This window comes from Bos grunniens, chromosome 28 (genome assembly GCF_055505025.1).
Source record: "Bos grunniens cultivar Pamir isolate PY7600 chromosome 28, Bosgru_T2T1.0, whole genome shotgun sequence".
NCBI lineage: Eukaryota > Metazoa > Chordata > Mammalia > Artiodactyla > Bovidae > Bos > Bos grunniens.
This window is the reverse complement of record NC_141192.1, coordinates 20,466,673-20,482,479: the sequence shown is the minus strand read 5'-3', so window position 1 is coordinate 20,482,479 and position 15,807 is coordinate 20,466,673. Positions and strand designations below refer to the sequence as shown.

Genomic DNA, 15,807 nt, shown 5'->3' with positions numbered 1-15,807 from the left:
CCACCGTAAGGGGGAAGAACCTTCTTGTTGTCAAATTTGCCCAGTTAGCGGGGGCAGACTGCCTAGAGGAGTGAGCTGGAGGTAGACGAGCAGAGGCTGGGCTGGGCTGGGGCTGGTGGCTGCCAGCATGACAGTAATACAGGTGACTTTTAATGACACTGTCCATGGGAGAGACAGAACAGCACAGTGCTTAGAGCTTGGAATCCGAAGCTAGATTTAACTGGATTGAAAATAATTTGCCACTCATCAGCCCTACAACTGTGGGCAAGTTATATAACCTTTCTGTGCCTCAGTTTTCTCATCTGTGGAATGGGGATAATGATAATATCTATCTCATAGGGTTTATAATAAGGATGAAATAAGTTAATACACATAAAGTGCTTAATTAGGTAGGAGACACAGCAAGGACCATGGCTCAGTATTAGTCAGGCACTGGAGCATTTTACCTATATCCACCTCTATCTTTCATACAACAACCTTATAGGTGGGCCCTGTGTGATCCCCATTATGCAGGTAAAGAAACTGAGGCCCAAAGAGGTAAGTAGCATAATAAAGTGGTAGGGCTGGAGTTCCGTTCAGGCAGTCTGGCTCCTGTCTGCTGAGATTCCAGTTTGGGTGGCACTAAAGCTGTTCCCACAGGTGCCTGGGACAGGAGCTAGGTGGGGCAGCAAGGACTCAGCAGGGTGCCCTCCTGCCAGGGATCCTCAACACAACCGTGGCCAGGGCAGTCCTGTCTGGTCCTGTCTGAACAATGAGAGCTCATGTTTCTCCACTCCTTGATTTGGGGGGAGGGAGGGCCGCGTGCTCAGGTCCCAGCAGCATCCCTGGCTCCCGCACCCGGCTCTGAATGGAGCAGATTCTTTTGCTGTGTCACAGCCAGCCCTGGGTGTGCCAGCTGGGCTCCCTCAGAGCAGAGGCCAGCCGCCTGGATGTGGACCTGCCTCTGATCTGTCCTGCCCTGGGCTTCCTCCTGGCCCCTTGTCAGCCAGGACTCAGGACCTGGCTCTGGCTCAGATATGGCTTCGAGCCCTAGTTCCTGGCTGCCTCTGCCCTGCAGTGTTGGGCTCAAAATGGCTGCTGCAGTCACAGCACTCACACCGCCCACCACACCTCCCAGGGGAGGCAGGAGGGCCGATCCACTGTGATTGGTGGCTGAATGTGGCTGGAGTGGTAGGAGGAGCTGGTTGGTTTTAAGCTACTCGGGGAGCCCTCTCCTGGAGTGTAAGGGCAGGTCAGTGGGGAAGGAGTGAGTTGCACAAAGCACTTTCTTGGAGACCATTTTTCTTGGTCTCTCTTGGCTGGAGAAGAGAACATCGGTGCCACGAAGGTGACCAGCGACAGAGGTCCCATGGGGAATGGCTGCGTTTCAGCCCTGTCATCTTCCCTCAGAGAAGACGTCTACACTTTCTGAGCTGGGAAATGGAGAGAATACTTCCTGACCACCTTGCCTGACCAATCAGGAATTGGAGAGCTTCCTGATAGAGGGATAAAGATGAAAGCCCTTTAAAAAGTACAGTAATTGGAATTCCCTGGCACTCCAGTGGTTAGGACTCAGTGCTTATACTGCTAGGGCATAGGTTCGATCCCTGTTCGAAGAGCTAAGATCCAGGCAAGCTGAGATCCTGTAAGCCAGGTGCCATGGCCCCAAAATAATAAAAATAAAAAGTAAGGCATAAAGCTTTGCACAAGATGATCATATCCTACTCATTCCTGTCTGGGTCCCTCCTCATTACTCTCCATCTAAATCCTGATGTTCCCTCCACTTCCAGGCAGCCTTCCCTGACTGCCCCTGCCCCTGGTGTTCTCCTCCTGTTTCCTTCCTTGGGAATGGGTGTGGGGTCAGGATAACCCTGCTCCCCCACCATCTGTTCATTGTTTACTCACACGCATGTGTGCTCTTGCCTGCCAGGGAGACTGTGCGCTTGTGATAATTGAGGCCGTGTCTTCCTCTCCTTTCACGTCTCTCCCACCACTCATGAGATGCCACAGTGATGAGTACCTAGGAGGGACTGACGAGTGCCTGGTGCTTTGCTCCTGCAGGTTTGAGAAGATGGTCAGTGGCATGTACCTGGGCGAGCTGGTCCGACTGATCCTGGTCAAGATGGCCAAGGAGGGCCTCTTATTTGAAGGGCGGATCACCCCAGAGCTGCTCACCAGAGGGAAGTTTAACACCAGTGACGTGTCGGCCATCGAAAAGTAGGTGCTTCCTCTCAAGGCTTTATAGGGGGCATGGGGCAGAGAAGAACAACGGGTCTCTCATTACCTGCTTGAGTCCTGGTTTGCTGGGCTTCTCCTGAGGAGTGTTAGGGCTTTCTGGGCCGGTCTCCCCTCTCACTTGGCTGACCCACCCTGGGCTGCTCTCCCTGCGGGCACCTGGTGGCAGCACATTAAAAAGTCGTCGAGCTAGGGGCATATGCTTCTTGAATGGTGTGATTATCAAAGCATCCCCTTCTCCTTCACTCTCCCCCAACCCCACATACAGCTGATCCTGGAGATGAACAGGAACTGATTGAGCTCAGGCCTGGGTTAATCCCGCCTTGGGATATCAGGGTCTTCACCAGACAGTGTTCCAGGGAACCCTACTGACCTCAAGATCATTAGGTGTTCCCCGAAGAAATGGGTTTTGTGGTCACTAGGACTGGGAAATATTTAGAGAAGTATAAGTACTCATTAGCATATAAAAGAAAGCCTAGTTCACTTTGGTTAACTGGTCATTTCCCACAATCCTTTTGTACCTGAAGCACCCTCTGCACTCTCCCTACCCCACTCCCCTCTCTGTCTCCCACCCTCCACCCCCCCATTCTTTCACTTGTTCACAGCCACACATGTTCCTTGGCACAAGTTTGAGAAGCACTGGTTAACAGATGAGATAGGACAGATAGACACAGAAGGACAGAGTCCAGCCAGCAACCTAGCTTCTATCTTTTGACCTCAACATAAGAACCCCAGACTTCTCTGTCTCAAGTCCACCCAAGGCCTGCAAATAACAGGCCTTGATGTAGCCTAATGTCTGAAGGGCACCTGTCCTGTGACTGGTTCCGTGTGCCACCAGGTTCTATTCTGGATTCAGGAGACTCCACATAGCCATGTGAGGCCACCTGCTTAAAGATAGGGTTAGCCTGATGCTAGAGATGCCCTTTCATGCCCACTGCCCATGGTGTGGTCCTGGAAATTCAGAGCCGGTGGCATCGTAGCTTGGCTCCAGGGAGAAGATGCTGATGTAAATGGAAAGGGGTTTATCTGAACCTACTCTTTTTGAGTCCTGGCCTTTTCTTAGGACCTCTCCTTCAGGACCTGCAGTGCTACAGTCAATAGGGAGCCACACTCCCGAGTTTCCAACAGTCTCCCTTCTCAGGTCTCCTGCTCAGCTGTTGGGAGGGGAGGGAGCAAGAGACGTGTGGCTTATCTCAGAATCATTGACAAAGTCAGGAAATGCCTGCCTTCCTCTGGGCCTGTTTACGGTGTTGGCTCTTTGGTTACCAAGAAACAAAACCCACTTGAACTAGCTCAAGAAGGCATCTATGTTGTAATAAAGCCTATCTCAAAAAAAAAAAATTTATTAAGAACATCTTACCAGTGAAGATATATTGGAAGCATTCTCTTTAAATTCAGGACCAAGATAGTATCACCTGATTCTTTTTTTTGTTTGTTTCATTGGAGGATAATTGCTTTAACAATGCTGTATTGGTTTCTGCTATACAACAGCATGAATCAGCCATAAGTATGCATATGTCCCCTCCCTCTTGAACCTCTCTCCCACCCCTTCCCACCCCTCTGGGTTTTCAGAGCACCTAGTTAAGTGCCCTGTGTTAGTATCACCTGTTTCTATTTAGCATTGTCCTGGAGCCTTAGCTCCAATATTTTTTTACGAAACAAAAAAGGAAAAGAAATTAAAGGCATAAGAATTAAAAAAGAGGAAGTAAAACTGTCGTTAATTGCAAATATATTTGTATGGAATACCAACATATCTAGACAAGTGATTAGAATAAAAAAGAGGTTAGGAATGATGTCTGGAGATAAGATACAAAAGTTAATTATATTTCTATGTATTGACAGTAATTAAAATATGTACATATTTTAAAATCTTTTAGACTATTTTTAGAATTACAGAAAAACTACAAAGATAGTATGTATCTCTTACCCAGTGTTTCCCGTTGTTAACATTTTAATATGGTACATTTAAAATACGTGTGTATATGTACTTTTTTTTAAGACAACATCTACAATAGTAATAAAGCTACATCCTCCAGGATATACTTTAAATCCAACAAAAGCTATACAAAGCATATATGCAGCAAATTATGGACTTCCCAGGTGGCTCAGTGGTAAAGAATCCACCTGCCAAGCAGGAGAAGTGGGTTCGATCCCTGGGTCAGGAAGATCCCCTGGAGAAGGAAATGGCAACCCACTCCAGTACTCTTGCCTGGGAAATCCCATGGGCAGAGAAGCCTGGCAGGCCACAGTCCATGGGGTACCAAAAGAGGTGGACATGACTTAGCGACTAAATAACAAAAATGCAGGAAATTAAACGCTGACTGGAAAAATCGTGGAAGAATGTGTAAGAATCCAGGGGCATACTACAGACCCAAAGACTAGGAGATTCCCTCACATCTCTGAAGCACTGAGCCCTGGGATGCAAGCAGCTATTTCTCCACCTGTTCCGGGCCCATGTGGTCTGCCTCTCTTCTCCTCCATGTGCCTGACATAACTTAACCATCACAGTTTTTCCTCCTGCTGCTTTCTGACTTCTTAACAGAGGAGACCCCGTCTCAGGCACTTTTCCCTTGCCACACACACATGATGAATGATCAGTTCACCTCCCCAGGACCTTCAAGCCCCAGTGCTCACAGCAGTGCACTGCCTGCTGTAGTCCTTAACTAACGAGTTTTGGCCTCTGACTTCACAGGAATAAGGAAGGCCTCCACAATGCCAAAGAAATCCTGACCCGCCTGGGAGTGGAGCCGTCTGATGACGACTGTGTTGCGGTTCAGCACGTGTGCACCATCGTCTCATTTCGCTCTGCCAACCTGGTGGCGGCGACCCTGGGTGCCATCTTGAGCCGCCTTCGAGATAACAAGGGCACGCCCAGGCTGCGGACCACGGTTGGTGTCGACGGGTCCCTTTACAAGACGCACCCACAGTGAGTCCCCTTTGCTCTAATTGGCACTCAGCACCTGCCCTGGCTAAGGACCGTCTCCAGAGGTCAGACTTTTGCACCCAGTGAAAGTTTTTGGCAGATAAGACAACATCTAGTTTTGGACAGAAGGGTCAGAGTTGCCCACTTGGAGAAATGTCTGGCTCTCAGCTGATTCCCATTGGTGTTGCTTCTGCACTGCTCTGTCATCTCTCCTCATTTCAGAAGTCTCGTTAGAGACGTCTCTAGCTGCCGGGAGCACTGGGTGGAATGTGTCTGTATCTTCAATTCTCTTACTTGTCTGCATTTAATCAGGGACCATCATCCTCACTGTAGTTTGGGTCATACATGTGCTGCCCACATGCCTGTGTTAGAAGCTCCTGTGAGTTTCTAAAGCTCCCCAAACACTCAGATAGTACACAGGCGGCTTGTCGACGCTTTGCATCTGCAAGCCAATGAGAGATTAGGTTGTCAGTGCTGCTGCTGCTGCTGCTGCTAAGTCGCTTTAGTCGTGTCCGGCTCTGTGCGACCCCATAGACGGCAGCCCATCCAGCTCACCCGTCCCTGGGATTCTCCAGGCAAGAACACTGGAGTAGGTTGCCATTTCCTCCTCCAATGCATGAAAATGAAAAGTGAAAGTGAAGTAGTTCAGTCCTGTCTGACTCTTAGTGACCCCATGGACTGCAGCCTACCAGGCTCCTCCATCCGTGGGATTCTCCAGGCAAGAGTACTGGAGTAGGGTGCCATTGCCTTCTCCGATAATCCTGACTAAACCAAATACCGAAAGGTTGTCAGTAGTCCTCACTTAGACGCTGCCTTCTTGTCTGTTGGACTCCTTAGTGTCAGAAGCCTTCTTTGGCCACTAAGAACACGGTTTGTATTTTTTTTAAAAGCTAAAGGTGAATTCTAAGTCTTTATGTACTGAGTTTTATTTGTTTATTTTAATTAATTTTTTAAAGCTTTTTTTGATGTGGGTCATTTTACAGTCTTCATTGAATTTATTACATTGTTGCTTCTGTTTTTTTGGCCATGAAGCATGTAGGATCTTAGCCCCCCTTTCAGGGATTGAACCCACACCCCTGCATTGGAAGGTTAAGTCTTAACCCCTGGACTGCCAGGGAAGTCCCTGTATTGAGTTTTTTAAATGACTGCCTATAAGTTGTTTGTTTGTTTGTTTTTAACACATGACCTCAGATATTTCTCCCATTGTATACATAATGTGCCTGTGACATGGCTTGCAGATACTGTGCCTTCATACTAGGTCTCGAAACAGATAAATGAAGATTGACTTAAACAGATAATTCAGTGTTACTGAGGGGATGGGGTTTGAGCTAGTTAGCTGTTGTTATCTGCCAGGTTCACAATTTTATTTCTTTGTATTCTTAGAGTGTTTGTAAAATTTTTGATAATGCAATTAGCCATTAAAAAATTCCTTGGCTTATTTTTGGACAAGAAAGCTTAGGCATTTACATCACATTAAAATAATTTTCTAGTTGTGATAAAATGTACATAATATAAAATTTACCATCTCAACCATTTTTTGAGTGTACAGGTCAGTAAATTTAAGTTCATTCATACTGTTGTGCAGCCATCACCACCAGCCATCTCTTGAACTCTTCATCTACAACATCATATTAAAAAAAACAATTGTTTAAATACAGATTAAAATACAAAGTAACATATTTTTGGTATAGAAACTTCAAATAGTTCCAAAAATGCCAGAGGGAAGTCATTTTTGATCCCATCCCCTGGAACTGACCATTCTTATCATTTTGGGGTTCTAGATTCCCATTTTCCTTTGGCAAGCAGCCTTCCATACTTACAACAGACCACAAACCTGGAGAAAATTCTGTGTCTTACTGAGTCCTGTCCTAAAGTCCTCTTCTAACCACTAAAAAATAGCTCTTGGGGACTGAGGGAGAGGGCCAAGTGAAAATGAAAAACAAGAGCAAGTCTTTATTGAGCCCCTGCTTAGCGCCAGTTATTCATTGAAGCATTTGATGAACTCAGTTGAGTTCCTTCCTCATCATTGTCAGCCAGATGCTGCCATCTGAATTGACTCCAGGATTAAGTAATAGGCCCAGATCCCCTGGTGTGGAAGTGGGGACTTTTTTTTTTTTTTAAGATTTTTTTATGTGGACCATTTTTAAAGTCTTTATTGAAGTTGTTCCAACACTGCTTCTGTTTTACATTTTGGTTTTTTAGCCCTGAGGCATGTGGAATCTTAGCTCCCTGACAATGGATCTAACCTGTACCCCTTGCACTGGAAGGCAAAGTCTTAACCACTGGACCTCCAAGGAAGTCCCTTCCGGTCTGACTTTTAAGCACTGGGCTCTTTCTTAACCAGTGAACTGTATTATCTCTTTGTCAGGGTGGACAACAGATTTTTGAACCCTGAATTTTCTGTACTCGATACAATTTTTTTTTTGGCTGCACGGTATGTGGGATCCTAGTTCCCTGGTCAGGGATCAAACCTGTGCCCCCCTGCACTGGAAACATGGAGTCCTAACCATTAGACCACCAGAAAAGGCCCTCGATATTCGTATAATAATGAGAGCCCCCTCTTTTTGTCTGTGACTATGGGTAATTTCAGTTTTCCTTTTTTACCTGTCTGCGTTTGCTAACTTGTCTACAGTGGATGTGTTGTAGACTTGAATAACGAGGAAAGTGAGTGTAGAAGATGGAATTAAAGTGTGGAAAAAGAAGGGGATCCTAGGGGTCCCTACAGTCTGGCTCAGTCTGTCTACTGTGCACCCCTCCCCCCAGGTATTCTCGGCGTTTCCACAAGACTCTGCGGCGCTTGGTACCCGACTGTGATGTGCGTTTCCTCCTCTCCGAGAGCGGCAGTGGCAAGGGGGCCGCCATGGTGACTGCCGTGGCCTACCGCCTGGCTGAGCAGCACCGGCAGATAGAGGAGACCCTGGCCCACTTCAGCCTCACCAAGGAAATGCTGCTGGAGGTGAAAAAGCGGATGCGGGCTGAGATGGAATTGGGGCTGGGCAAGCAGACGCATGACAAGGCTGTGGTCAAGATGTTGCCCTCCTTCGTCCGGAGCACTCCTGATGGGACTGGTGAGGACCTGAGCTGGGGGTTCACACGTGCCTCCTGCTTCTCATACCAGTGGCCAAGTCACTGGGGCTGCCGGGAGGTTGGCTTCTCCAGGGGACACATTGACACTGGGATGGGTGGCATGATTTTGGCAAGAGTTAGAAACTCACTGAAACCTCTCAAAGATTTTTTTTTTTTTATGTAGACCATTTCTAAAGTCTTTACTGAATTTGTTACAATGTTGCTTCTGTTTTATGTTTTGTGTTTTTGACCATGAGGGATGTGGAATCTTAGCTCCCTAACCAGGGATCGAACTCATATCCCCTGCATTAGAAAGTGAAGTGTTAACCACTGGACCACCAAGTCCCTCTCCCATTTTTACCACTGACTTGCTTGCTGCATGTGAGACTCCAGGCAGCTGACCTCCCCTGGTCCAGACTCCCACGCAGGCGCTGTCTTTAAAACCACATCCCTGACTCCGAATTAGAAAGTATTGTTTAAAGAACAGAGCTGGGCGGATTCTGAAGCACTGAGATTGCTTGTAGGTCCTTTGCTAAACACAGTAAGGCAGAGGAAGGGTAACACTGAGCACCTCCTTCCTAGGTGAAGAGTGTGAGACGCCCGCAGAGGCCTGGGGAGTTTTACATCCAGGCACATTGGAGCTCAACATCCAACCTGTGCTGTGACCTTGCTGATCCAGTTGGTTCATTCACGGAGCCTTTTGTCTTCTCGTGTGACTTGGAGACTGTGGTGGTCATGAGTTCGTGCCCACCTCTCTGAGTCTGGGCTGTATGCTGAGAAAAGACTAAACAGTTTCTCCCCTGTGTTTGATAAGGGTTTACTCCCTTGAAAGTTTGAAGTCTTGGACTTACTGGCTGCCAGGAGGTGAAATTCACTCTTCTTGACCTTCTTAATGTTCTTTACTACAACAGAGAACGGTGACTTCTTGGCCCTGGATCTTGGAGGAACGAATTTCCGTGTCCTGCTGGTGAAAATCCGTAGTGGGAAAAAGAGATCGGTGGAAATGCACAATAAGATCTACGCCATTCCCATTGAAATCATGCAGGGCACTGGGGAGGAGGTAAGATAGTGTTGCTTTTCCCTCGCCAAGGCACGTGTGCGTCACACACATGGCCACTGGCGTTACTGGGCCCAGAGCCTCCATGTGATACGCTCTCCAGGGCAGTTGGGTCCGTGCAGCCCGAAGGTGTCGGGTGCATTCAGCCAGTCTGGGCTGCGGATGCTCGGGCCCCTCTGAAGATCCGAGGGAGGGCACCTTGCTCTGCCTGTGTCATTGTGTGTGTGTGTGTGTGTGTGTGTGTGTGTGTGTGCACGCGCGCATGCTGAGGGTGTGAAACCAGAGGTGCATGAGTAATCCCTTCTTTTCTTCTAAAGCTGTTTGACCACATCGTTTCCTGCATCTCTGACTTCCTGGACTACATGGGCATCAAGGGCCCTAAAATGCCTCTGGGCTTCACATTTTCGTTTCCCTGCAAGCAGACGAGCTTAGATGCGGTGAGTCTCTTTTTTTCCAGGCCTCAGACGTCGGGCAGTGCTGACCGACTGTTGGCCAGTGTGGGTCAGCTCTTGAAGCCTCCTCCAGACTCTGTGTCACCCCTCGATTCTGGACAATTTAGCTGTCACAGAGGGTTGACCCAGCTCTTAGGCCACACCCTCCGAAACATCTTCAGACTCTTCTCTGCTCTTCTTTTATTATTTAAAGCATGTGCCTCTTCTGGGAGCCTTCTGGGCCTCCAGGCAAAAAGAATCTCGCCCTCCCTAGTGTCTCCTGTTTCTTCTCATGTTGCCTGGTTGTAGCACTTTTTACCCAGTTTTTAGTGCTCTTCTGTATCTTTCTTTTCTTCAATGTCATTTGATTCTTGAGCCAAGGATCTGTGTTCCCCACAGGCCCTAGCCCAGTGTGCCAGCAGAAAAGATGCTTCATAAATGTTTGTTCAGTAAATGGAAGGACACAGGGTTCAAGGTCAGGGCTTGAGCACCTGCTGAGGACTGAGAACACTGGGCAGGCAGTTCCTGCCCTCAGGGAGCCCCCAGTCAGTGAAGCATCCCAGCCCTTAGACCAGCAGCTCCAGCGCCACGCTTAGGGGTCCTGGTGGGGCAGGGGGACAATCCGTGTGGAAGGAGCTGACTGTTGAGAGTCATGCAGGCAGGCCCCATCCTGTTGTTGCGGGTGCCTGTGTTTTCCCAGGTAGGGGTATGGCCAGGGAGGAAGCTGTGGTGCTGGCATCACATGACATAGGTCTTAGGCCAGGGTTTGCAGCGTATGATTGGCAGCAGTTGAGAGGCTGGGTAGGGCCACCTGCCTCTGGAAGCCAGTTAATCCAGTCACAGTGCTGACTCGGGGCTTTTTCCCTCTTAAAGGCTTTGAGATCTCAACAGGTGGATCCACGTAAACTTGTTTTGGGCAGTTTTTAAGGGTGATTTTTTAAAGGTCTGGTGGTTTTTAAAAGCAGTTCACTTGTACCGTCATCATAGTGAGTACATAGCTAGCAAGTATATAAACTCCAGTCAAGCCTAAAGTTGACTTTAGGTAGTAACAGAGTTACTGAAAGTTTGCATTTCTCCACTTCTGTTTTGGGCAAACTGTTCTTCAGGGGAACTAGTTGGTTATACCACGGGCAGCACCATTAACTCTCTATGCTTCAGTTCAGTTCAGTCGCTCAGTCGTGTCCATCTCTTCGTGGCCCCATGAATTGCAGCATGCCAGGCCTCCCTGTCCATCACCATCTCCCGGAGTTCACCCAAACTCACGTCCATCGAGTCAGTGATGCCATCCAGCCATCTCATCCTTTGTTGTCCCCTTCTCCTCCTGCCCCCAATCCCTCCCAGCATCAGAGTCTTTTCCAATGAGTCAACTCTTCGCATGAGGTGGCCAAAGTACTGGAGTTTCAGCTTTAGCATCATTCCTTCCAAAGAACACCCAGGGCTGATCTCCTTTAGAGTCTCCGTTTGTGAAGTGGCGCTTATAAACCAGGCCACTGTGAGAACGGTGAGAGGGGGCAGGCCTGGGAGGACTCTTCATATTCTACTCGTTTGTGCCTCAGATGTTCCAGCGTCATCTCACTGTACTGTCTTAGCAGGTGTTTACTCTGGAAGGAGGGAGTGGCATTTTGTGTTCTGCCTGGAAGGATTAATGACACAAGACTCTGCGGTGCCCTTCTTGTTGCAGGGTATCTTAATCACCTGGACCAAAGGTTTTAAGGCAACCGACTGCGTGGGGCATGATGTAGCAACCTTACTGAGGGAGGCGATAAAAAGGAGAGAGGTAACTATTAAAAGGATGTTTTTAAAAATCTTTACTGCTTTTTTCAGGTTATGTTTTGATCTTTTGGCTGTACCACATAGCATGTGGAATCTTATTTCCCCAAGCAGGAATTGAACCCTTGGCCCTTGCATTGGAAGCTCGGAGTCTTAACCACTGAACTGCCAGTCTTAACCACTGAACTGCTCCTTTCTTCAGATTATAAAAACTGTACTTGATTGGGAATTCTCTGGTGACCCAGTGGTTAGGACTCCACAGTTCCACTGTAGGGGGCACAGGTTTGATACCTGGTTGTGGAACTAAGATCCCACCAGCTACTCTGTACGACCAAAAAAAAAAAAGGTTGTACTTGTATAGAATTCAGTCGATATAGAGGTATGCGACAAGAGTACTAACATTCCCTGCAACTGATGGCAATAAAATATCAGAACAGTTTCATGTTACTAAGGGATAGTTTAAGGAATGTAAAATCATGGCTCTCCTCTAGCTTGAAAAAGGGAAAAGCAGCTCCTGTCTATGCGGCACAGCCTGGCACTGTCACGGGGCACAGCCACCATCACAGCCCCCCTGCGACAGTGATGGAAGCAGGTGAGAAAGAAGCACTCCATCATCACAGCAGAACTTGGCTCACACTTGGAGATGGCCCTGCCTCCTGACTGCACCCAGTGCAGAGCCAAACCCCACTTCTTGGCACCCTCCCTAAAACCACCAGCACAGGCTCAAATCCCATTCTTGTGCTTTTTAACACATTCTGAGTCACCCCATGGGATGTGTTTGCCTGTGTTGCAGCCAACCAGCCAGGAAGCCCAGCTTTATCCACTGTGGGTGCGTGTCTATGGGTGTGGTCTTTGGCTGGAGGACATTGACAAAACGTAAAGTGAAAAATCAGCTCCTTAGTTAATGAGAGAATCAGTAAGAAGTTAAAGAAAAAAATCCATTCAAGTCTCTCTGGTTCAGAAGAGCAGATAAATACACAGGCAGTTAGGAAGGCTGAAATGAATAGGCACGAAGAGGAGCTGGTTGTTCCTAGAAGAATATGCTAGACAACAGTTAATGTTTCATTGAAAAGTAACCTGATGACTCATTTTGCCCATTTCACAAACTTTTAGTGTTATTCCAGTGTACTTTCCATGTGTATACAAATACACACACATTTTAAAAATGGGAGTCATTCCATATTTACTATATTACAGCTGCTTGGTTTTTTTTTTCCATTTAATATGAAACCAGGAGTCTTTCACGTTACTACATAGAGGCCAACCTCACTCGCTTTCTTGGCTGCACAGGATTCCAGGGTTTGCCTGCGTAGGCCTTCCATAGCCCCCTTTGATCTGCATTCCAGTTGTTTCTCCTGGCTCTCCTGAGTCACGGAGAAAATACGCTTGTATGTGCCTTTGTGTACTTGCTTGCCTGGACAGATTCTGAGACGTGGATTTGGTATTTCTGTCACACCCTCTGAAGGCTATCGTTTTTACCTGCTGAGACGGAGAGCTGCGTGGCCATGATCCCTCGGCTTTTCTCCGTCCCACAGCGCCCTCTGGGCTGCCTCTCTGGTGCTCAGTGGCATCTTGGAAATGGGTAGAATGCATCCTTCTGAATTCAGGCTTCAGATGCACCTTTAATAGCAGATGATTAGTGAAGGAGCATCTCGTTACCTTTCACAGGCTGGTAAGGAAACAGTTTCAGATGACTCACCAGTGGCTTTCTGACTGGCATGCAGCGGAATGAACCTGCAGACCTCAAGCCGGGCAGTGCGTGTCCTTCCCCTAAAGCTAAACTTGTCTCTTTCTTTCCAAAGGAATTTGACCTGGATGTGGTGGCTGTGGTCAACGACACGGTGGGCACCATGATGACCTGTGCTTATGAGGAGCCCACCTGCGAGGTTGGACTCATCGTAGGTGGGTGTCCTAGAAGGTCTTTTTCCGTGGCAGGGAAGGCTGGGTTTTCCTGTTTTGTGGGGCCCTGAGTCAGCATCTCAGTGCTCGATGGGAGACATCGTACATCTGTCAGCACTGTCCCCTTACACCGCCAGAGTTGCGTTGTGGACTGAGGCTGCAGGGCTCTCCAGAGGTTTCCCCTCCTAACACCCACCCCAGGAGGCTGTGCACTGACCATGAGCAGATTGTCAGAAACTGAACTTTCCGGGAGTGAGGCTCCTGGTAGCTCTCATGGGCCCAGTGGACAGGGTGGGAGGGCCTGGAGCTGACCTACTCAAGAGGGCTTGTATGGAGGGACTTGGGCAGGTGTTGCAGGGCCAGGTCTGTGGCTGGGAAGGAAGCAGAGCCTGCTCTTTTGCTGACTGTAGAGAAGGGCCAGAGGGCAGTCTGGATGCCATTTGGCCTTCAGCAGCAGTGGCCCACCAGCTGCTGAAGAGAGAGGCATGTTACTGAGCCAACCTGGGTCCACTCGCCCAGTAAAGCCAATCTACTGACACTGGGATATGGTGAAGGGAAAACCACTTTTTTTTTTTTTTTTGGATAGAAAAAGAGGTAGTTCATTAGCATAGGATAAAAGTACAGCATTTATTGTAAGGCACCATACAAGGAATCCAGGACAGTCAGTGCTCAAAAAGTCTGAACTCCCCAGTTGGTTTCAGCAAAGTCATTTTAAAGGGCTTCCCTGGTAGCTCAGATGGTAAAGAACCCACCTGCATTTCAGGAGACTGGGGTTTGATCTCTGGGTTGGGAAGATCCTCTGAAGGAGGGCATGGCAACCCACTCCAGGATTCTTGCCTGGAGAATCCCATGGACAGAGGAGCCTGGTGGGCTACAGTTTATGGGGTCCCAAAGAAGGCCAGGTGAGGGAGGGAGTCCCAGAATGTGATCATCTCATGCACAATTCTCTGACTGGTTGATGGTGAGACAGCAGGGTGGTGTCACAGGGGTTAACATTATCAGTCCTTAGGCTCCACCAGGCCTGTGGGCTGTGTGCCCAAGGTCAGCAAGAAGCTAGTATTTCCATTTGGTGGGGGTTTTGGCATCTGTAAAACAACTCAGGAAATGTTCTTCGGACATATTATCTAGGCACTTCAGAGAGGAGCTAAAGCAGACTGTGGGAGAAGGGTCTGTCCAGGGAAGGCCCCATAGGTTCCTGCTTGGTTATAGGCAGAAGGATTATCTTTTGGCTTTTCAGGCTTTTCCTTTATAATCCAAGTAGGGGTCTGGGCCTTGAGAGCACAAAATTCCAGAAGCATCTTGATTTAGGTTGCAAGAAAACCATTTGTTTAATTGATCCTGCTCCTAGTCTCAGGAATGCTGAGAAAATGCCTGGTTTCTTAGTCAACACCTGCAGACCTCCCTGGGCAGAGAGGGTTAGCACCCTGCTGCATAGACCTGGGCGATTGGGAGAAGGCCCCAGCAGGCTGCCTTCCTGGTGCCAGGAAGACCTTTTCCTTTATTAATCCACTTTTGGCTTCAGTGGAGATTTAAAAGACTGAGGAGCAGCTCCAGGGGAAGGTTGGTTGAGGCCTGACTTTGGGGCGCTTTGTTTCTTTCTTTCTTTTGCAAAGCTTGCTTTCTCCTCCTGGTCCCCTCCCCTTTCTGCTTATGAATGGCCTTAGGTGTGAAATGCAAAGCTAGAGTGACTCAGCACTTTCTCTGCTTCCGGCCTGACTGAGTAAGACCCACAGATGTAGGGACAGGGGTGTGGGGGAGGTGTAGGAGGGGTTCTGCTGCCTTCAAAGTCACTCTTTGCCATCAGTTGATCTCAGCGCAGAACTCGCCCAGCAAGTTTGCATATTTCGTTTTTTTTTGTACCCCTTCCATTTCTGGGCCTCTTCTCTCAATTTTACACTCTAGGTGAAAGAGAACTGAGAAAGCAAAAGTAATCCAGTGATGTTAATCCAAAACTGGGCTGGCTTCTTGGTGGGCATTGAGCCAAAAGACACAGCCAAACCAAAGATCAGAAGGAGAACATTGGGGATCTTTCCCAAAGCAGTGTTGGGGAAGTTTTAAGCTAAGGGTACTTGCATATGCATGAAATACCTTGGGCTTGGTCGGAGGAGAATTCAGTATAGAGTTGGGGCAAAAGTTGACAGTCCAGGTTTAATTTGATTTAAGTCACAAGGGTCAGAAAGGTCAACATCATCATCCCTTCAGTCAGTTCAGTTGCTTAGTCGTGTCCGACTCTTTGCGACCCCTTGGACTGCAGCACACCAGGCTTCCCTGTCCTTCATTATCTCTCTCGGAGATTGCTCAAACTCATGTCTATCGAGTCAGGGATGCCATCCAGCCATCTCACGCTTTGCTGTCCCCTTCTCCTCCTGCCTTCAATCTTTCTCAGCATCAGGATCAGTTCTTTGCATGAGTCAGTTCTTTGCATCAAGTGGCCAAAGTACTGGAGC

At 48.2% G+C, this 15,807-nt stretch overlaps 1 protein-coding gene across 3 annotated transcripts in view; it reads left to right on the top strand.

The window, feature by feature from the left end:
* The window catches only part of HK1 (hexokinase 1), a 112,761-nt gene that overhangs the window by 86,204 nt on the left and 10,750 nt on the right, over positions 1-15,807 (top strand). For all 3 annotated transcript variants that reach the window (XM_086382618.1, XM_086382617.1, XM_086382619.1), the window contains 7 exons: positions 2,041-2,196; positions 4,907-5,140; positions 7,901-8,205; positions 9,115-9,263; positions 9,578-9,697; positions 11,373-11,468; positions 13,264-13,363. In XM_086382618.1, coding sequence (XP_086238744.1) covers positions 2,041-2,196; positions 4,907-5,140; positions 7,901-8,205; positions 9,115-9,263; positions 9,578-9,697; positions 11,373-11,468; positions 13,264-13,363 — 1,160 coding nt within the window. The remainder of the gene's footprint in view (positions 1-2,040; positions 2,197-4,906; positions 5,141-7,900; positions 8,206-9,114; positions 9,264-9,577; positions 9,698-11,372; positions 11,469-13,263; positions 13,364-15,807) is intronic.